Source organism: Chlorocebus sabaeus, chromosome 8, assembly GCF_047675955.1.
Source record: "Chlorocebus sabaeus isolate Y175 chromosome 8, mChlSab1.0.hap1, whole genome shotgun sequence".
NCBI lineage: Eukaryota > Metazoa > Chordata > Mammalia > Primates > Cercopithecidae > Chlorocebus > Chlorocebus sabaeus.
In genome coordinates this window covers 147,960,684-147,981,022 of record NC_132911.1, presented here as the reverse complement: position 1 = coordinate 147,981,022, position 20,339 = coordinate 147,960,684, and the positions used below count along the sequence as shown (strand labels likewise).

At 65.8% G+C, this 20,339-nt stretch overlaps 3 protein-coding genes across 17 annotated transcripts in view; 1 reads left to right on the top strand and 2 right to left on the bottom strand.

Moving 5' to 3' along the window:
• BOP1 (BOP1 ribosomal biogenesis factor) overlaps positions 1 to 18,857 on the top strand; it is a 31,100-nt gene extending 12,243 nt beyond the window's left edge. The window contains exons 3-16 of one of the 2 annotated variants that reach the window (XM_008001907.3): positions 3,485 to 3,565; positions 14,580 to 14,734; positions 14,818 to 14,935; positions 15,032 to 15,133; positions 15,211 to 15,423; positions 15,503 to 15,664; positions 16,021 to 16,101; positions 16,174 to 16,243; positions 16,326 to 16,458; positions 16,535 to 16,715; positions 16,794 to 17,082; positions 18,286 to 18,370; positions 18,455 to 18,562; positions 18,641 to 18,857. In XM_008001907.3, coding sequence (XP_008000098.1) covers positions 3,485 to 3,565; positions 14,580 to 14,734; positions 14,818 to 14,935; positions 15,032 to 15,133; positions 15,211 to 15,423; positions 15,503 to 15,664; positions 16,021 to 16,101; positions 16,174 to 16,243; positions 16,326 to 16,458; positions 16,535 to 16,715; positions 16,794 to 17,082; positions 18,286 to 18,370; positions 18,455 to 18,562; positions 18,641 to 18,794 — 1,932 coding nt within the window. In that variant the 3' untranslated portion in view covers positions 18,795 to 18,857. Of the gene's footprint in view, positions 1 to 3,484; positions 3,566 to 8,036; positions 8,061 to 14,579; positions 14,735 to 14,817; positions 14,936 to 15,031; positions 15,134 to 15,210; positions 15,424 to 15,502; positions 15,665 to 16,020; positions 16,102 to 16,173; positions 16,244 to 16,325; positions 16,459 to 16,534; positions 16,716 to 16,793; positions 17,083 to 18,285; positions 18,371 to 18,454; positions 18,563 to 18,640 lie in introns of those variants that run through there. The other variant, XM_037999992.2, reaches the window with a different exon arrangement.
• On the bottom strand, positions 11,191 to 13,289 carry SCX (scleraxis bHLH transcription factor). The gene is made up of 2 exons (XM_008001905.3): positions 12,468 to 13,289; positions 11,191 to 11,567 (listed from the first exon to the last, which is right to left on the bottom strand). The coding sequence occupies exons 1-2, from the start codon at positions 13,032 to 13,034 to the stop codon at positions 11,529 to 11,531; spliced, it is 606 nt and encodes a 201-aa protein (XP_008000096.1). The 5' UTR covers positions 13,035 to 13,289; the 3' UTR covers positions 11,191 to 11,528.
• Positions 18,858 to 19,026: 169 nt separating the features above from the next.
• Positions 19,027 to 20,339, bottom strand: part of MROH1 (maestro heat like repeat family member 1) — a 119,468-nt gene continuing 118,155 nt past the window's right edge. For 9 of the 14 annotated variants that reach the window (XM_037999981.2, XM_037999988.2, XM_073018510.1 and 6 more), the window contains 4 exons: positions 20,146 to 20,301; positions 19,937 to 20,071; positions 19,626 to 19,861; positions 19,027 to 19,319 (listed from right to left, as the gene is read on the bottom strand). In XM_037999981.2, coding sequence (XP_037855909.2) covers positions 19,286 to 19,319; positions 19,626 to 19,861; positions 19,937 to 20,071; positions 20,146 to 20,301 — 561 coding nt within the window. In that variant the 3' untranslated portion in view covers positions 19,027 to 19,285. Of the gene's footprint in view, positions 19,320 to 19,625; positions 19,862 to 19,936; positions 20,072 to 20,145; positions 20,302 to 20,339 lie in introns of those variants that run through there. The other 5 variants (XM_037999984.2, XM_008001896.3, XM_073018509.1 and 2 more) reach the window with 2 other exon arrangements.

The window sequence follows — 20,339 nt, the reverse complement described above, 5'->3', positions numbered from 1 at the left end:
CTTCCCCCAAGGCTCCTCAGAACCTCATTCCACAGCCAGGGTCCCATCTAAACCAGGCCTGGCAGATGGGGGTCCTTGGGCCCTCCTCTGCACAGCTGTCTGCAGTGGGGCACCAAGTCACAGTGGAGTGGTCTCTGGTCTGTGGTGGTCCTAAGGTGGCTGGGCACATGGCTGGTGGTCTTGGCTGTGGTGGCCTTGGCCTTGGTGGTCTTGGCCCATGGTGGTCTTGTGGGGCCTGTGGCGGTCATGGCACATGGTGGTCTTGGGGCCTGTGGTGGTCTTGGCCCATGGTGGTCGTGGCCTGTGATGGTCAGGGCCCATGGTGGTCTATGGGGCCTGTGGCAGTTGTGGCCTGTGGTGGTCTTGGCCCCCAGTGGTCTTGGGGCCCGTGGTGGTCTTGAGGCCCGTGGTGGTCTTGGGGCCTGTGGTGGTCGTGGCCTGTGGTGGTCTTGAGGCCCATGGTGGTCTTGGGGCCTGTGGTGGTCTTGAGACCCATGGTGGTCTTGGGGCCCGTGGTGGTCTTGAGGCCCATGGTGCTCGTGGCCTGTGGTGGTCTTGGGGCCCGTGGTGGTTGTGGCCCGTGGTGGTCATGGCCCATGGTGGTCTTGGGGCCCGTGGTGGTCTTGGGGCCCATGGTGGTTGTGGCCCATGGTGGTCTTGGGGCCGCTGGTGGCAGCACACATGGCCAGTGCCTCATGCAGGGTTGGTCTCCATGCCTGGGAACGACCCTGCCACTCTTGGGCTCTTCCCTTTAGTTACCTACCTTTTCTCTGAGATAAAAAGGGATGTTTTTTGGCGTGTATTTTCTCTGGGCTTTTCAGTTCCGGGTGATGTACTTTCTTTAAAACAAAATGTGGGTTTCCTAGGTACCTGTTGATGAATCGTTGCTGTCAGATGAGCCATCAGCACAGAGCTCTTGGATACCAGCCGTCTCTGTGCTGGGCACCCTGTGGCTAGCGTGGGCAGGGCCCTGGAGATCCTTGGCAGTGCTGAGGTGCCGGGTGTGGGGTCTGTGGTGCAGCATGGGGTTCTCTTGGTCTCCTTGGCACCCCGACAGCGATGTTGTGGCTCTGGTCTCCGGGCACATTGGGACTGCTTCCCTCCTGCCGCCCACGTCCCCAGCAGAACCCTCTTGTGGGCGGCCCTGGGAGCAGAGTTGTCTTCCCACCAACCCAGGACACCGCAGCTCTGTCGCCGTCCTCTCCCAGGAAGTGAAGGCAGAGCCCGTGTCACATGCCTGGTTAGTGACAGTGGGGCATGGCCTGACTGGCCTGATGCTGAGCAGGGGAGGCTCTGGTGCAGTCACAGCAGGGGACTCCTGCGCTTGGACACCGTTTCTGGCTGGCTGAGCCCGCTGTGGGTTTCTCCCTTTGGTCCTCTTGGTGACGTTCTAGCCCTCGGGCTGGGCGGAGACCATACAGGGTTCAGGGACTGCAGCAACCTTTCCTGGGCTCCAGCGGCCCTGGCACCGTCCTGCGCTCTCTGTCAGCAGCTCCCTGCCCACCGGTCAGTCCTTCTGACCCACCTGCCTCTGCCCAGTGGCGCTTGCCCGCCCTCTCTCTCAGCTTTGTTTCACCCTCACACGACTCTCAGGCTCCATCAGGCCCAGCCCCTCCTCAGGAACTTCTGCACGTGGACCCCGCATCCCTTGTGTCCCCCAGCAGCGGAGGTCCTCAGTCAGGCGGCACACCACTGTGGGTGGTGCTGGAGGCCCTGGAGGACCTGGGCTGACTCCAAGCATGGGCCTGGCGGGAGGAGGTCATGTCCCCAGAAGTCCAGAGCGTGGCATGGGCTCGTGTTCCGTTGTCTGTCGTTAGAGTTTTAGTGGCCTTTTCCTCGAATTTTTACGTTTAAAAAAATATGTTCAATGCCCCACAGCATTTGCCTCCAAAATCTGAAGGGGCTTCTAGGTCAGGCAGTTCCCAGCAGAGGCCGCCCCTGCCCGCGTCGCCCCTGCCCGCACCGCACCGCCCCTGCCCTTCGGGCGCTGGGCCTGGCTGAGCGCTGTCGCCCCCTGGTGGACTCAGTGTGCCCCACAGCTGTCCCACGGGGATGCCGTGCCCCTGGGAACCCAGCACTTCCCAAGGGCGCCTCTGCCCCCTGCCCAGAGCCTGCCTGTGCCGTGGCCTGTCTACATCCAGCACAGGGGCTACGGGGCACAGAGTGCTGGGTGACAAGTCTTCTGTCCACCTGCCAGGACCCTGGGACTGTGGCCCATGAGCACTGAGGCTGGGACTCCGGGGTGTGGTGCTTCAGCCCTGGCCAAGGCGAGCGGTCGGAAGCCCAGCCCGATACCCGTGCAGCAGAGGCCAGGTGGGGGCAGCTGACTGCCGCCTGGTGTGGAACTGCCCTCGTGCAGGTCTGGGGCTTGGGGCCGGGGTCTCGTGTCTGCCGCGGCTCTGGGGGCTTGTGTGCTCCAGGCAGGGGCAAGAGCTCAGTGTCACTGGGTGCCCCAGGCCACTGTCAGTGGCAGGGGAGACGTGGAAACTGAATCCTTCCTTGTTCCTGGCCTGGGAAAAAACTTAGTCTCCTACCTCTCTATATTGAAGGAAAAAACAGGCAGGGGAGGGGCCCGGGCCGGAGGGAAGAGGGGCTCGGGGCGGGGGTGGGGGCGTGCCCGCCCTCGCTCTGGGGTTCCTGCGCCCGAGCACTTTACTGCCCCCACGGGTGAGAGGTGGCCTGTTTTCCCCATCAACCTTGGTTCCGCCAGTAAACCCGATCCGGTTGGAGCCATCCTCACCTCCACAGTTGAGGGCAGAATCTGTTTTCCAGCTTGGGACGTGAATTCTCAGTGGCGCCCACTGTGTGACCCGGTGGGATGGGGTCGGCCTAGGCTGTGGACGTGGTGGGTGGGAGGATGCTGGGCGCCAGGGAGCCTGTGGGGGCTGCAGGCCTTCTGAGCGTTTGGGGCCCTGTCTGGGCCCTCTGCTGGCTGGACTGGGCTGGACATGGCCCCCGAGATGGGTGGACAATGTATGTCCCCCGCCCCTTCAAGGGCATTGCCCCCAGTGACGCTGCTGTGATGGCTGTGTCTGCTCCTTCCCCACAACCATGTTGCCCCCGTCCCAGGCGGGGCTGGGCAGGAGCCCCATGTGGGGCCTCAGGGAGGAGTCCTGCGGCTTTGACATGAATGGGGGTATGGGGTGGTTGGTGGTGGGTGGGGGTCTTAGTCCTCAGCTGGAGGCTTTGCTGCTGGCTGCCCCAGTGGCCTCCGTGTCTAGCCTGACCCGGGTCAGCCTAGGGACAGAGGGCTGGGGAGGCTGCAGTCCAGCCGTTGTAGAGGACAGGGCCGTGGTACCAGGTGCCAGCCACAGCCCCAGAGGCCCCCTTAGAGCTGGGTGTTTTTGGCCTTGTGCTGAGGCCTGGGCCGGGCTGGAGCCACTCGGAGATTTGGGGCGGGGGTGGGCTTCCGGGGTCTGGGATCCCCCCAAGGTCAAAGGGCACCCTGTATCCCCTGAAGTAAGTGTTTCCCTTCTCTCTGCAGGACGGCAGCCCTGGCCCGAGGACAGAGGTGGCGAGCGCCCGGATTGGGGATGAGTACGCGGAGGACAGCTCTGATGAGGAGGTGGGGCTGGGGCTGCTTTCCCACTGGGCAGGGTGGGGCATCGTCCATCACAGCCTAGCAGGTGCTGGGCGTTGGGGCCGGGGTTGCCCTGGGGGGTGCTGGGACCTGCCCGCAGGTGGGCCACACTGTTGGGGCCGCAGCAAGGCTCCCGAGGCCTGCGTGGGCGTCCTGGCTTGGGTCCCTGTTCCCCGTCTGCAAGAGCGATTTCGGGGTCGGGGACACAAGACTGCAATGTATGTGTGTCATCATTGCCTGTGAAGGGGAAGGACCTGGGTGTGGCTCCGTGCCCCTCTGTCGGCCCTGGCCTGTGGACAGGCCCCGGGGCTCCTGTGTCTTTTGCAGGGTGGCTGGGGGCTCCCTGGAGGCAGTGTACATGGTCTGGGTGGGGGTCATGGGCACGGGTGGTGCGCCTGTCATGTGTGCTGTGTGGGGAGCCACAGGTTGGCTGTGGGCCAGGCGGGCAGGACAGGGCCACGGCTGCCTCCTCATGTCCTGATGTTCTGGCAGCGGTGGCCCTTCCCTTCCCCTGGAGTCTCCCCCGCCCCTGGTGGTGGCTGATGTGGGCTGGGGTCATTGCCTCTGGACCTCTGAGTGAGTCCCAGGAGCACATCTCAGGAGGGGTTGGAGGTCGGCTGTTTCTCGTAAGGAGCTTGCAGGCGAAGGGGGACGCGTGCCGCCGGGCTGGGCTCTGCTGGCATGGAGAGGCTGGCACTGGGCTGGGCTCTGCCGGCGTGGAGAGGCTGGGATGGGCTGTGTCCAGGAGCAGATTTGGCTGCGGGGGGCTGCCCTCATTTGGGAGGGTCTGGAAGCTCTGAGAAGCTCTGAGGCCGGAGGCAGTGCCTGCCTGTGCCCTCCTCAGTGTGGCCTGGCCCCAGGGTAGGACTGTGGTCCCCGTGGAGCACCTGGGTGTGAGGCGGAGGCCCCTTTGGGCCCTGGGGGCTGCGGGGGAGGGAGGAGGCTTTGGTGTAGGGCCTTCCCGATGGAGCTCTTCCTCCCTGCCTGTCAGGGGCTGTCCCCTCGGGGCCTGGGGGAGACACGCGCCCCCCTCCCCCAAGGTTCCTCCTCCATCCTCCGGCTCTCTTGGCTGTGGCTGCAGGAGCCTTGGCCGCCCGCCCGATCCGGTCTCTGCTGCGCGTTCAGAGAACAGAGACAAAACAAAATAAATTGGTTTCCTGGCCGGAGCGGCGGGCTCACTCAGAGAGGGGGGGCCACGCCGCGCGCTCCCTGCCTGTCTCCCCTCCCCCTCCCAGGGGCTCTGGCTGTCGGCAGCCACATCCTGTCGGCTACTTTTTTATATTTGGTATTTTGAGAAATCGATGATGATTGTAAACGGAGTGCGGAGGCCGGGGAGGGGCCTCGGCAGGGCCTGTGGGATCCCTGCTGCCCCGGGGGTGCTCTGCCAGGCCTGTCCCGTGCCACCGCCGCCTGCCGGGTGGGCACCCCCCTGCTGTGCCGGGAGGAAGCCGGCCAGGGGTGTGGGGGCTGCTTCCTCCAGTGATGACTATCCCACATGTTGGTCTGAGTGACGGCGAGGGAGCCGGGGTGCCGCCCGGTGCTCCTGCCAGCACAGCCGGCCAGCGGCTCGAGGGGGCGGCAGAGCTCAGCTTTCAGGAGCCAGGCCAGGCCAGGACAGATGCCTCCCGTCCAGAGAAGTCCGCATCTGCCTGGGCCTCCTTCCCTTGGAGCAAAGTGGGGTGGCCCTAGGGGAGTGATTTGGGGCCACAGGTGGGCAGGAAAGAGGCCTGGGAGGTGGGAGACAGCCTGCAGCTCTGCGATGAGACAGTGGGGTGAGGAGAGCAGGGCCCGTCCGGCAGCCCCGTGTCCTTGGAGGTGGCTGTGGCACCAGGACCATGGTCCTCCTCAGCACTGGGCAGAGCTGGCTGGGGGAAGGCCGACCTCACTGCCAGGGCCCTTCAGGACTTTGGGGAGGGCCCCTGACAGCAGGGCAGGGAGGGTGCCGCCGGGGCGTGTCCTCCTGTGAGCCGAGATCTCAGCTGGAGTGCGAGGGTGGCAGTGGCTGTGATGCTGAGAAGGTCGGGCCAAGCTCCTGCTGGCGGGAGGTGCCTCCCCCCCACCCCTACCCACCTGCCTCCCCTTCTCCTCAGGCCACTTCCCTGCCCTTCCTGGGTCTGGATGACACCGGGGCTTCGGGGCCTCTCACTGCTTCAGGGACCCGCTGCTGGGCGCTGACTTTTGAAGACCAGAGCAGCCTCTCTGTGCCCCAGCTCTTGGTCTCCTTATTCCCCTCCCCCAGGTGCGCAGGCAGAGGGAGGCGGGCGGAACCCCTGGAGGAGGCGCTGGGCTTGGCTGGGGTCCTGCTGCCCGGCAGTGGGGGGGCCCCCAGGAGCCGGCTGAGCCGCGGCTGCCCCGCCCCCGCATGGCCACCTCACCCCTCTCCCACCGCGCCTGGAGCTTCACAGACGTGATCTCATCCAGCCGCTGGGACCCCCGGGGAGGTGGGCCGGGGTGGAGGGGCGGGGCGAGGGGGTTGCTTGGCCTTTGCAGAAGCAACCCCTCCACTTTGAAGCCGTTGGGAGAAACTGAGGCCAGGCAGCTGCTCAGGCAGAGGATGCAGCCACCCACCCTTCCCCTGCCTGTGGCCATGTTTGTCAGGAAAGTGTCAGACTGAGGGGTCGGGGTGGCCGTCAACTCTGGCCGGAGGAGCCGCCCTCTGCTGTCCCTTTCCTGTGCCTGTGGTGCTGGCCTGGGGCCATCCCCCGCAAGGCCTCCACTGGGGTCTGGAGTCTGGGGCTGGGGTGCAGCCTTGCCGGCTCCCCGGTGCCCCCGACCCTGCCTGGGCTGTGAGTCGGGTTCCCGCAGGGATGCAGCCGGGCCTGTCTGCGTCCAGAGCCCGTGGTCCCCTCTGCTCTCGCGCCAAGCGCCGTTAATGGCTTCTCCCAGCTACTGAACCGGCAGCTGCCTCCAGCGCTGGCGGCCTCCCGCTCCTCTGGGCCGCCCCCGCCCCCGCGTTCTGGCCCCGCGTACTCGGGCTTGCGTCGCTGCTGGCAGCGCGGCCTCGGCTCAGGTTTCCCGGCGAGTGAACGGCCCTCCCCACGCTGCTTGTGGAGGGCGCCCAGGCCTGCAGACCGCCCCAATCTCCCTGGCGGCCGTCCACCCCCGCGGCCGCCTGCATGCCTGCCTCCGAGGGGGCTGCTGACTGTGCTGAGGCTGGCCCTTGGGTCTGGTCCCTTTCCACTGAGGAGGGAAACGGGCGCGCCCTGCTACCCAGGCTGTGGGTGGGTGTGTGTAGCCTGACTGCTGCATGCCCCTTGGCCAGCTTGAAGGCCCTCCTAGGCCTGGCCTGCTGCACTCGGTTGTCCTGTTTGGGAGAGGAGAGACCCTGGGGTCAGTGAGGAGGGGCAGGGAAGCCAGGGCCTTCATGGGGGCACCTGGGGCTCTCCGATGAAGCAGGCCCGGGCAGTGGCTGGCAGGTGGGTGTGGCTTTTCGAAGCCGCATCCTCTTGCTTGTGGGCTGCAAGGGTGGTGGAGGCCCTGGTCTGCTGTGCCCACTCGGGGCCAGCGTCCTTGGCAGCTAGAACCTGGGTGGGCAGGTGGGGTCTCCACTGGGTTCTAGCAGAGGTTTGTCCTGGGGCTTGCAGAGCAGCCTGTGGAGCGGAGCTGGGGAAGGCATTGGAGGGCAAGGTCTGTCGGGCAGGTGGTGACGGCTGCAGGCTCTGGGCCTTCTGGGGAGGTTGGCTGTGGAGAGCTGGGTCTGGGTGTGTGTCCCAAGGCTGGGGCTGTTCCGCAGGGGATGGGAGTCCCAGGTGCGTGTGTGTGCATGGATCAGGACTGGGGGAAAAGTCTCCAGAATGAGATTTGGGAGGTGTCCGGAGTTGGGGGCTGAGCGGGTGTGGACCTCTGGAGCCCTGTTCCCACCCCACCTGGAAGCTGCAGTTCCGAGTTGTGGGACTCGGAGCAGGCTGAGGAGTGGTGAGCACTGGGAGGCGTCGGGGGGTTGTTGGGGGTGTCATGCCCCAAGCCTGTGCCCCACCCCCGGCATCCTGCAGGAGTTTCTGGGAGCCCCTGCTTATGAGACGCCAGTCATTGGGGTGCTCTGCCTGAGAACAGCCATTGTCCCTGGGCCATTCCCAGCAGAGACTGAGGCAGGCCAGGTCTGGAGGAACCCCTGGGTCAGTAGTGGCCTCTCTCTAGCCTTTAGACCCCCAGGGGGTGACTTGCTGCCCTCCCAGCTGTGGAGGTGCCAGGACGCCTGGGTCAGTAGTGGCTTCTCTCCAGTGGTGGAGGTGCCGGGAGGAGGCCGAGCTGTGTGCCCAGCCTCTGGAAGGGCAGATGTGTGGTTGGTGGGAGCAGGGCCAGAGGTGAGGGCCTCTGGGCTGGCGGCTCCTCCTGCCTGGGACCCCACCTTGGGCTGGGGTCTGCTCAGCTGGTTTGGACTTTGAGGAGGAGACCAAGCAGGACCTCTCTTTCTCCGCTCTGGCCCGGCGCCAGGGCCCAGCACCCCTGCTGGAACCTTCAGTAGGGTGAGATGCAGCAGGTGAACCTCCTGCCCTGGCCTTGCCCTGAGCATTTTGACAGATAAAACCCTGAGGAAGAGGAGGAGGAGGAGGCGGCGGCGGCCTCATGTCGCACAGGAAGGCCGTGTGGCGCTCTGAGACAGGCGGGCGTTTTGTGCAGGGGAGCGGCGCGAGTGCTGAACACTACCCGCATTGTAATCGGAGAGGGGCTGGGGAAGAGAGAGACGGAGCGAGGGCGGCTGACCCCACGCTCCCGGGGGACAGGTGGGAGAGGCGGAACGAGGAGAGAGTGAAGGATTCCAGAGGTGGGCCGGCTTCCTCTCTTGCAGACAGACACGGGAGGAGGCGGGCAGCGGGCCAGCCCCATACCTGCAGTTCCAATCTGTGGTCCTGACAGCTGCAGCCACTTTGGGGAGGGGGAGGGAGGGGGCTCATCAAGAGCGGAAAAATCCCAGCCGACACATCAGCCGGTTGCGGCCTGTGTCCGGTGCAGTCTGGGCTGGGGGCCTGTCCTTGGGGCTGGCGGCCCCCAGGAGCGCCCTGTTGCTGGGTCTGCGTGTGCCCCCGGCCGGCCGGGCTCTCAGTGCGGGCCTGACCCAGAGGGTCACATGTGTTTCCTGGCAGCCCACAGGTGCTGCGGAGGGCGGGGCGGGCGGTGGGCGCAGGCAGCCCTGATGAATCATGTGTCCCGCCAGCAGCTCGTTCCCCAGGCTGGGGACACGAGCTGACAGCTGAGGCCCAGCAGAGCGTTTCCAGCCCAGCTCGGCTCACAGGGGCGGCTGCTGGCCCAAGGTGCAGGCTGGGGCCCCTTCCGTCCCAGCTGCCTCTGTGGGGCACAGGCAGAGGGAGCCCTGGGTCTCTGTGGAGGTGAGGCCAGCACTCTGGGAAGGGAGCCAGGGGCTGTGGTGGGCAGGGGGCACCTGCCACTCCTCTGCCTGGCGGCTGTGAGCTGCGAGTGGATTCGGGTGGGCCACCGCGGGCCTGGGGGGTCAGCCCACGCCACCCCCGGTCTGGTTTGAATTTCTGGAGCAGTGGAGGGTGACGGAGTGTTCCTCCCCCGCCCCTCCCTTCTTGCTGGCTGGCGGGCCCGGCCCTCGGCCGCTGCTACCGGTGCAGCTCAGGGAGCGGCTGGGCTGGCCGCCCAGGCCTGAGGCTGGCCAAGCTGCAGCCGCGGTCGGAGTCAGGCCCGCAGCGGAGGGCCTGGCTGTGAGTACTGCACCCCAACCAGCCGGGCCCTGGGGATCCTTTCAGCTCTGAGGCCTCCGGGTTGTTGTTCCCTGTTCCCTTCTGGCCTCGTTAGACACCCCAAACTCTGACCCCAGTCCACGGGGGCTCTGACGTCCCTTTCCCCAGCACTCCCTCTTGACCCTGCCCAGACCTCCCTACCCGGGCCCGCACATTCCCACCTGCTCACGTCTGGCCTCCTGCATTCCCGCTCCCAGCTGGCTCTGCCCTGTCCTTGGTGCCGGCCGCCGAGGCCCCGCACCTGCCTGCTCAGGCCAGCAGCCCCTGGTGTCCCTGCCCTGGGGACTTTCAGTATCTTCCATCAGATTTGTCCCCAACACTGACGGGCCACTGAGGTAGGGGGTTGATGTAGAGGTTTGCAACCCCCACCAGGCCCAGGTCTGGAAATGGGAGGCCTGGAGGTGAGGAGCAGGTGGGCCATGGACCCTCCCTATAGATGTACACCTGGTGCCCAGTGGAGGGAGGGCTGATGTGGGTGCCATGGGCCTTAGGGTGCTATGCAGAGTGCCGGTCTTGGCCATGCTCCTGGGTCCACCCTGCTCCTCACTCACCAGTGCCTTGGTGCCTGGGAGGGTGGCGGGGCGGGGGTGTGAGGAAAGCTCCCGAGAAGGGAAGGGGCTGCATCCGCATGCCCCCGGGCCCTGGCTCCCCGGCGGGCGGGGCCTCTGCAGTGACTGGGCTTGTCCTCTCCTCCCTCCCTCTGGCCAGCTGTGGGCTCCTGCAGGATTAGGGAGAGGAAATTTGGGGTTGGGTTTCTCTCTGAACGAAATCTGCCGTTGCGACTTTTTATCCTGTTATATTTCTATCAGATTGGACGCAGCCCCCCTCTAGCCCTTAATGGCTCTGGCTTTGAGAATTTCCTCCAAAATTACACCACTGCTTCCTGCTCTGCCGTTCCCTGGAGCCTGTCTTTGCAGAGGAGGGGCAGTCCTAGGCCAGCCCTGCACTGATGCCCACGTGGGCCACAGCACCTGGTCTGCCCCGGTGGGGGTGCGTCCGTGCCTGTGCTAGGGAGGGAACTGTGGCCAGCCGCCGTCCTGACGCCCGCACCTGGCACTGTCAGCCATTGTCCACCCAGCCGGAAGTTAGGCTGTGGCCTGGCGGGGTTGGGGGGAGGTGGTCCACACAGTGCCGCCTGCCTTTCTTCTCTCTGTGCCCACTGAGCTCACACCACTGAACGGTAATTGTCACCTGCAGGGTTTTAATGGCCGGCCAGCTGTGTGCAGAGCGCTGTGGGGGCTCAACCCACCTCCTGTGGTGGGTGGGGTCTTCAGGGGGCTGGGTGGGACATGGCGGTGGGAGGAGGATGGCCAGGGGTCCTCCTTCCCGTGTGGGCAGTGCTTCCAGGGGCCAAATGGCCCTGGTGCATGAGGAGACGCCCCTCTCTCCAGTCAAGACTCGTGGAGGCACGGCGCCCACTGCCCTTGCTGGGGTGAGAGCCCACCCCCTCTGCCAGGCAGCACAGCTTGCTTCACTCCTTGTGACCACTCCTTGGAGCTCCGAGGCCAGATGCAGCACCGTCCTCACCCTTAGGGCCCCTGGGTGCCTGGCAGGCCCGAGAGTGGGGCACCCCTGCCCTGCTGCTGCCTCCCTGTCCCTGCCTTATGGCGTCTCTGCCTTGTGCCTCACCCTCCCCATCTTCTGCCATGCAGCTCCTCCCCCACCCTCTCCCTGCGTGTCTCCCTCATCCCCACCCTGCAGCTTCCCAACAGGAGGCTCTGTGGGTGAGCTAAGCCTGTCCTCACTGCCTCAGCCCAGGGAGGGGTGGCCCTGAGCCTGTAAAGTGGGGGCTTCCCAGGGAGCCAGGGTACTTGGCCCAAGGAGGATGGGACCACCAAGGGTGGGAATGGAGGCTCAGGCTGGGGGTGAATTCTGAACCTCTCATGAGGATAGTTGGCCTCCATATTTGGAAGATACTGTTTTGTTTTTAATTATACAAAATTTTCAGACTTTATATTATCATATCAAAAACACAAGACGCCAACACACAGTGGCCGGAAGAAAAGCCAGCGCAGAAAGTTCCAGTGGGCCCGGGCAGGTGCTGGGGCCAGCGCAGAGTCCCGCTGCCGGCGCCTGTCTGTACGTCCATCTGTCCCTCGGCCCCGCTTGCAGCTAGGGCTGGCCTGGGGCATGCTTGTGGCGGGCCTTGCCCAGCTCAGGTCCAAGGTGGGGGCTGTCTGCGGTCACCCCGGGTGTTCACCTCCCCCAGCAGCTTCTGCCTCCTGGCTGCTGCCGGCCACCTCCTAACTGCGAATCGCTGTCTTTCTGTCGCGGTCCTTGCTCTGCAGAGGGGAGGGAGGAGTGTCAGGCCCTGGCAGAGTGCAGCGCCAATCTGCGCCTCTCTGGCCTCCCTGCTGGGTGCCATCTCAGGTGGCCAGCACCGAGGCACCTCCTTCCCGGCTCTCCCCAGCTTCCCTCAAGCGTTTTGGGGAGGGGAGCATACTGCTGCACAGCCGAAATTGTAAAATTAAATTTCCCAGATGTTCAGGCCCCAGGAGCTCGCGCGTGCTGTCTGGAGAGGAAATGGGGATTGGGAAAAGCCGTGCCGTATTTTCTCCCTGCTCACCCTGCTTTTCCGGTGCCACCAAGCACAGCAGGAGCTGTAAATCACAGCTGGCCAGCGTCTCCTGCAGGGGCCCTCATCCCCAGCCCCCACATCTCCTGCCAGCCTCTGCCTTCGTGTCCCGTGGCCCACATCTCGGGCAGCCCTACAGGACCTGGTGTCTTGGTGTGTAGCTTAGGTAGGGGACGGACAGCAGGTGCCCAAGATGGCTTAGGCCAGTGGTGGGCCGCAGGGGCTGAGACCCTGGGGTCCTTCCTCTCTTGCCTTGCAGCCTCTTTCTGAACTCAGCTCTTTTCACTCCACCTTTCAACTTGCTGAAAAGGGAAGCTTGCAGTGGCCTGGTCCAGCTCCCCAGCCTCCCCGCCCTGGGTGGGCCCCTTTGGGCATCCCTAGCTGTTACCCCTCATGCATCTCCCTGGGGGTGACTCCACACCCCACTGGGAGCCGGGGAGAGGAGCCCCAAGAGAAGGCCCCAGCTGCCAGCAGACCTGTGTTACAGGTGTGCCTGCCTGTGCCCTGTTGGGAAGCCCTGCCCGCGTGGCCTCGCCGCCTCTGCCTGGCAGGTGTGGGCTGTGGGGCGCGTTGGAGGCCCCCTTGGCGCCCCACGGCCCGTGCTCACCAACTTTCTCTGGTTGCTGAGGCAGAAGGTGCAGATCTGTTTGGGCTGGGTGTTCTCGCCGTCGCGGGCGGGAGGTGGCGGGGGCGGTGGCGGGGGGCTGCCGGCGCGCGCCGCGTGGAAGAAGGCGGGCCCGGAGTGGCAGGGCTGTCCGTCGCCGCAGGCCTCGCCTGCCAGCAGCACGTTGCCCAGGTGCGAGATGTAGCTGGAGGCCAGACGTAGCGTCTCGATCTTGGAGAGCTTGCGGTCGGCGGGCTCGGTGGGGATCAGCGTGCGAAGCGCCGTGAAGGCCGTGTTCACGCTGTTGGTGCGGTCCCGCTCGCGCGCGTTCGCCGTGTGCCGCTGCCGGGGCTCACGGCCTGGCCGGCCCCCCGGCCCCCCGCCCCCGGCCCGTCGGCCCCCCGCCCTCCGCCGGGCGCCCTGGAGGCCGCAGCGCGCCGCGTGCACGCGACAGGGTTTCTCGTCGGAGCCCGAGCTGTCGCTGCCGCGGTCCTCGTCCTCCGACAGCGGGCTCACCTCGGGGTACAGGTAGCGGCCCGGCGGTGCCGGGCGCAGCGTGGCGAAGGACATGGGGCCGGCGGGGGCGCGGCGTCAGCTTTGTCGCGCGCTGCTCATGCCGCCTCCTGCGGCCACCGCGGACCTCGTGGGCCGGCCGGGGCGAGGCGCAGGGTCTCGGCTGCGCCCCGCGGTGGCAGCTGCCGGGCGCCGCGCGCACATGTGCGTCCCGGGCTGGAGCGGGGCCCCGAGCCGCGCCTTTATAGCGGCGTCCCGGCCCCTCCCCCGCGCACGCCCCGCCCCTCCCAGCCTGGAGGCTCCTCGAGCAGCGCCCGCCGCATCCCCTGGCCTTCTGTGGCCACGCTTGGTTGGCGGTTGGGGGGTCTTTGGGGCATCGTTCTGTCTCTGGGGATGCGGAGGAAGCGGGAGGTTGCTTCTGGGCTGTAGTTACTCGGGGCCCCAAGACTGCAGTGCCCCCCTCCCCGGGAGAGGGGAGGAAGGTCAGCGGCACCCACCACCCCGTTTTCTCTCGTGGCACAACTGAGTTAACCCAGCCACCCTGGCCCTGCTGCCTGACCGCACCCTGTCTGTCTCTGCCTCCCATGTGCGCCAGCGCCTGCTTGTGCCAGGCCGTGTGCAGGGGGCGGGCACAGGCGAGTATTCAGGGGCCTAGAGCTCAGTCTCTGCCTGTCTGTCCTGCACCTGCCTCTCCAGGCTTGGCACAGACTGTGCCTCCTGCTAGGCTCTGGCCAGGTCCCCTGTTCCTGTGCTGTGTGGACCTCTCACCCTGTGGGTCTCCTTCTTGCCCCCTCCTCCTTCCCCTGTTCCTCTCCAGGGCCGCCAGGCCCCTCAGGAAACACACACATACCCCCATTATCCAGTTTGGGGATGGCCCCTTTTCTCCCTGGGGAGGAGAGGGAAGGATCCTCAGCAGGGGACAGGGCCCAAGGGGTCCCTCCTGCGGCAGGGACCCCACAGGCGCCCAGCTGTGCTCTGTCTTGCCTGGGCCCCTCCCCGTGGCTACTGTTGCAGGAAGCAGCCGCCTGGGCAGCAGTCCCCAGGCTGGAAGGAGCGAGGGTGGCGGCTGGCAGGGGCTGCAACCAGGAATGTACGTCCAGGAGCGTGGCTGTTCTGCCTGTGGAGGGGCCGAGGGCAGTTGGTGGGGGGGGCCCCCACAGAAAGGTCTTGGCTTCTGCCTCTCTGTGGAATGGGTCAGTTGGGGTCTTCCCTGAGTCCTCATCTTACAGCTGCCCACTTCTGCCTAAGGCCCCTGCCAGGGGAGGGAGCCCGCGGGTGATGAGGTCATCCCTGTCTGTGGCTGCCCAGAGCCCTGGCCAAGGAATCCAGTGAGGGGGGAGCTCTGGGGTTGGCACCACTTCAGTGGAAAATGTGAAGGTGCAGCTCCGGCGCCTCCAAGGGCGGGGGTGGGGGCAGCGTGGCCGCCGTGCCACGTCAGACCCCAGGGCTGGGGAAAGGGCGTAGGTCAGGGCCAGTGACCTCAGGGCACTTGAGGCTGGGCCTGCACTCACCCTGCAACCTCCTCACCTGCTCCCCTGGGCGGCCCGAAGAGGCGCTGGGCCTTGTAGGGTCAGATGCTGACATGGTGACCCCCGGCTACAGGACATCCGGAACACAGTGGGCAACGTGCCCTTGGAGTGGTACGACGACTTCCCCCATGTGGGCTACGACCTGGATGGCAGGCGCATCTACAAGCCCCTGCGGACCCGGGATGAGCTGGACCAGTTCCTGGACAAGATGGACGACCCTGACTACTGGTGAGGGCCGGCGGGCGGGGCCAGCAGCTGGGGGGGCCCAAGGGATGGCGCAGGGCTGGCGGGGTCTGACTGGCGGTCTCCAGGCGCACTGTGCAGGACCCGATGACAGGGCAGGACCTGAGGCTGACGGGTGAGCAGGTGGCCCTGGTGCGGCGGCTGCAGAGCGGCCAGTTTGGGGACATGGGCTTCAACCCCTATGAGGTAGGTGGCAGCGGGTGGCCCTGTTGTGGGGGGATCCTGGAGGCACGAGCAGGGCCTCAGCCACTCTGGCCCTCACGCCCACATCTTTTCCCCCAGCCGGCTGTCGACTTCTTCAGCGGGGACGTCATGATCCACCCGGTGACCAACCGCCCGGCCGACAAGCGCAGCTTCATCCCCTCCCTGGTGGAGAAGGAGAAGGTGGGGCCCTGTGCCCCTGGGGCTTGGCCTGGGCTGCCCGCCCCATGCTGCTTGTCCTGACCCGGCTGTCTGTGCAGGTCTCTCGCATGGTGCACGCCATCAAGATGGGCTGGATCCAGCCTCGCCGGCCCCAAGACCCCACCCCCAGCTTCTATGACCTGTGGGCCCAGGAGGACCCCAACGCCGTGCTGGGGCGCCACAAGATGCACGTGCCTGCACCCAAGCTGGCCCTGCCAGGCCACGCCGAGTCGTACAACCCACCCCCTGAATACCTTCTCAGCGAGGAGGAGGTGGGCCTGCATCCTGGGGGGTTGGGGCCCTGTCCCCATGCTCCCCTGTGACCCTCCCCACCCGCCTCGGTCTCCACAGCGCTTGGCGTGGGAACAGCAGGAGCCGGGTGAGAGGAAGCTGAGCTTTTTGCCACGCAAATTCCCAAGCCTGCGGGCTGTGCCTGCCTACGGACGCTTCATCCAGGAACGCTTCGAGCGCTGCCTTGACCTGTACCTGTGCCCACGGCAGCGCAAGATGAGGGTGTGTGGGGGCGGCACACTGGGGGATGGCACAGGGGGCAAAGCTGACCTGGTGTTCTCCTGCCAAGATGAGGGTGTGTGGGGCTGGCACATCGGGGGGCAGCACAGGGGGCAAAGCTGACCTGGCGTTCTCCTGCCAAGATGAGGGTGTGTGGGGGTGGCACACCGGGGGACGGCACAGGGGGCAAAGCTGACCTGGCGTTCTCCTGCCAAGATGAGGGTGTGTGGGGGGCGGCACACCGGGGGGCAGCACGGGGCAAGGCTGACCTGGCATTCTGCCAAGATGAGGGTGTGTGGGGCTGGCACACTGGGAGGTGGCACAGGGGGCAAAGCTGACCTGGTGCTCTCCTGCTCCAGGTGAATGTAGACCCTGAGGACCTCATCCCCAAGCTGCCTCGGCCGAGGGACCTGCAGCCCTTCCCCACGTGCCAGGCCCTGGTAAGTGGAGACTAGGGGGCTGGGGTTGCGCCCTCTGAGTCTGGCTCCTCACCACCACCTCCTCCTCCTCAGGTCTACAGGGGCCACAGTGACCTTGTCCGGTGCCTCAGTGTCTCTCCTGGGGGCCAGTGGCTGGTTTCAGGTGGGTCCAAGCCGGGGGCAGCCTTGAGCTGTAGGGGCAGGTGGGATGGCCAGGTGCTGAGAGCTGTCTGTTCTGCATCCAGGCTCTGATGACGGTTCCCTGCGGTTCTGGGAGGTGGCCACTGCCCGCTGTGTGAGGACTGTGCCGGTGGGGGGCGTGGTGAAGAGTGTGGCCTGGAACCCCAGCCCCGCTGTCTGCCTGGTGGCTGCGGCCGTGTAAGTGGAGGCCCTGGGGGCTGGGCAGCCAGGGGTGGCACTGTGCTTAGGGTCTCTGTCTGGGCCTGGCTCACAGGGAGGACTCGGTGCTGCTGCTGAACCCAGCTCTGGGGGACCGGCTGGTGGCGGGCAGCACAGATCAGCTGTTGAGCGCCTTCGTCCCACCTGAGGAGCCCCCCTTGCAGCCAGCCCGATGGCTGGAGGCCTCAGAGGAGGAGCGCCAAGTGGGCCTGCGGCTGCGGGTCTGCCACAGCAAGGTTCGTGGGGTGCGCTGGGGTGAGGCTGCAGTGGGAGGGGCCTGGCTCAGCCAATCAGCCAGCCTTGCCCTCCTGCAGCCAGTGACGCAGGTGACCTGGCACGGGCGTGGGGACTACCTGGCCGTGGTGCTGGCCACCCAAGGCCACACCCAGGTGCTGATTCACCAGCTGAGCCGTCGTCGCAGCCAGAGCCCGTTCCGCCGCAGCCACGGACAGGTGCAGCGAGTGGCCTTCCACCCTGCCCGGCCCTTCTTGTTGGTGGCATCCCAGCGCAGCGTCCGCCTCTACCACCTGCTGCGCCAGGAGCTCACCAAGAAGCTGATGCCCAACTGCAAGTGGGTGTCCAGCCTGGCAGTGCACCCTGCAGGTAAGGGGTTGGGGGGTGTGCACCCTGCAGGTGAGGAGTGGGGGGGCGGTGCACCCTGCAGGTGAGGGGTGCAGGTGAGGGGTGCAGGTGAGGGGTTGGGGGGCGGTGTGCTCTGTAGATGAGGGGTGCAGGTGAGGAGTGGGGGGGGCGGTGCACCCTGTAGATGAGGGGTGCAGGTGAGGGGTTGGGGGGCAGTGCGCTCTGTAGATGAGGGGTGCAGGTGAGGAGTGGGGTGGCTGTGCACTCCGTAGATGAGGGGTGCAGGTGAGGGGTTGGGGGGCAGTGCGCTCTGTAGATGAGGGGTGCAGGTGAGGAGTGGGGGGGCGGTGCGCTCTGTAGATGAGGGGTGCAGGTGAGGGGTTGGGGGGCGGTGCGCTCTGTAGATGAGGGTGCGGGTGAGGAGTGGGGTGGCCGTGCGCTCTGTAGATGAGGGGTGCAGGTGAGGGGTTGGGGGGCGGTGCGCTCTGTAGATGAGGGGTGCAGGTGAGGAGTGGGGTGGCAGTGCGCTCTGTAGATGAGGGTGCGGGTGAGGAGTGGGGTGGCCGTGCGCTCTGTAGATGAGGGGTGCAGGTGAGGGGTTGGGGGGCGGTGCGCTCTGTAGATGAGGGGTGCAGGTGAGGGGTTGGGGGGCGGTACGCTCTGTAGATGAGGGGTGCAGGTGAGGGGTTGGGGGGCGGTGCGCTCTGTAGATGAGGGGTGCAGGTGAGGAGTGGGGTGGCAGTGCGCTCTGTAGATGAGGGGTGCAGGTGAGGGGTTGGGGGGCGGTGCGCTCTGTAGATGAGGAGTGCAGGTGAGGGGTTGGGGGGCGGTGCGCTCTATAGATGAGGGGTGCAGGTGAGGGGTTGGGCGGTGCGCTCTGTAGATGAGGGGTGCAGGTGAGGGGTTGGGGGGCGGTGTGCTCTATAGATGAGGGGTGCAGGTGAGGGGTTGGGCGGTGCGCTCTGTAGATGAGGGGTGCAGGTGAGGGGTTGGGGGGCGGTGTGCTCTATAGATGAGGGGTGCAGGTGAGGGGTTGGGCGGTGCGCTCTGTAGATGAGGGGTGCAGGTAAGGGGTTGGGGGGCAGTGCACTCTGTAGATGAGGGTGCGGGTGAGGAGTGGGGTGGCCGTGCGCTCTGTAGATGAGGGGTGCAGGTGAGGAGTAGGGGGGCGGTGCACCCTGCAGGTGAGAGTGGGAACACCTGCATCACAGCCTTTGGCCCTAGGTGACAACGTCATCTGTGGGAGCTACGACAGCAAGCTGGTGTGGTTTGACCTGGATCTTTCCACCAAGCCATACAGGATGCTGAGGTGAGGAGAGCTGAGGGTGGAGGTGGCCAGCAGAGCCCCTCCCTCCAGCCTGAGCCTGCCTTCAACCTGGTTCCCTTCTCCCAGACACCACAAGAAGGCTCTGCGGGCTGTGGCCTTCCACCCCCGGTACCCACTCTTCGCATCAGGCTCGGACGACGGCAGTGTCATCGTCTGCCATGGCATGGTGTACAAGTGAGTGCTGACCCTGCCTGGCCCCCTCCCCAGGGCAGTAGTGTCTGGCCATGTCCTGAGCCCTCCTCGTCCCCACAGTGACCTTCTGCAGAACCCCCTGCTGGTGCCTGTCAAGGTGCTGAAGGGACACGCACTGACACGAGACCTGGGAGTGCTGGACGTCATCTTCCACCCCACCCAGCCATGGGTCTTCTCCTCGGGGGCAGACGGGACCATCCGCCTCTTCACCTAGCTGTCCCGCCTACGTAAGGCCAGGGCGGTTGTGCTGAAGTCAATAGAGCCTTACCCTGCGCTGCCTGGTGCTCCCACCTTCTTGAATTGGGGTTGCCAACAAAGCCGCCCCCACCACAGCACCGAGCCTTCCCCTCACTCAACTTTGCAAAAACAGTGGGGATAACACACCCAGCCCAGGGCACCCTCTGGCCCATCCTCTAAGAGGCCGCGGCACTGCGTCCTGTCAGTCATTCGCTGGAGCAGATGAGTTTATTGGGCACACAGACTCCCACACCCTGTCTGGCCTCACTGAGGGGCTTCGGTCTGGTCCCTGGCAGGGCCTGTTCTGGGGCCAGGCCCGTCCAGCTGTGTGCCCAGGCTGGGGTCCTCAGGAGGCCCTGTCTTGGAGCTCAGGCACAGGTCTGGGTGCGTACTTGCTGGGGGTGCTGGCTGGAGCCTCAGGCGAGCTTCACCAGGCGGCCCAGGGCCTCAGCAGCCCTGGTCCGCACCTCAGGGGCCGGGTCCTTCAGCAGGATCTGGAGCGCTGGGGGCAGAGGGAGGGGCTGCCTGGGGGGCTGTGACCTCGGCATGCCCAAGCCTGCGCGTGGGCCACGCTCCCCTGACAGCCTCTGCTGGGAGGCTCAGGAGCCAACGGAAAGATAGTTTTTCCTTTTTTAGTGTTTTTTAAGCTCTTTTGGAACAGTTAAGAAGTTTCCGTGAATTACTAGAGACGATGAGGTCACCAGTGACAGGGAAAAAATCCTGAAATCCAGGAAAATCACTTAGTCCCTGCGGGTGCCTACAGGGTCAGCAGGGCCCAGCGGAGGGGCCCCATGGAGGGGGTGCTCACCCGAAATGAGCTGATCCAGGTCCACCTGCGGCTGCTGCCTGGGCTCTGCGTGCAGCACCAGGAACCCTGTGAAGTGGGGGCATCAGGCAGGGCTGCTGGGCGGCCTGGGGGTGGGGCAGGGGGTGCTGCTCACCAGTGAACAGTGGTGCAGCAGCTCGGACGTCCTCCCAGCTGCTCTTGAAGTAGAACAGGCAGGTGGTCAGCAGGCGGCCCAGGAGGTCTGGGAAATGGTGCATCTGGGGAGAGGCCTGGTCAGCGCCGCCTGGCCCTGCCCCATACCTGGCCCCGCCCCACCTGACCCTGCCCCTCACCAGGTGCTTGCAGGTGGTGTTGAGGAACTCCCCGAAGTGCAGGGCCCGTCCCTCCTGCAGGTGTTTCTGGAAAGCGGCTGAGAGGTCTTCACACGCCAGGTTGGGGCCACACATGCGCAGGGCAAACCTGCAGGCCTAAGGGATGCGGCACTGAGGCCCAGTCCAGTTGAGGCCACTCACTCCATTCCACCCACCCTCTGGCTACTCACGCTGGCCACGGCGGCCTGAGGGTCCTGCAAGTGCAGCAGCAGGGGCGCCAGCCCGCCCACCACCTGGTCCAGGAAGACGTCCTCACAGTCTCCGTGGCAGACTTGGTTAAGGTGCCCAAAGAGGCGGATGGATGCTGTCCGGAACTCCATCTTCTCCTGGGAAGGACAGGCAGCATATGGCTCCTCACAGGCTG

Bases quoted from the DNA above. Each gene is read 5' to 3' on its own strand.
- SCX (XM_008001905.3), bottom strand. From the start codon at position 13,034: ATGTCCTTCGCCACGCTGCGCCCGGCACCGCCGGGCCGCTACCTGTAC. The intron at 11,568-12,467 runs GTGAGCACGGGC...TCCCCTCTGCAG, and splicing joins TCAGCAACCAGAGAAAGTTG to AGCAAGGACCGCGACAGAAA.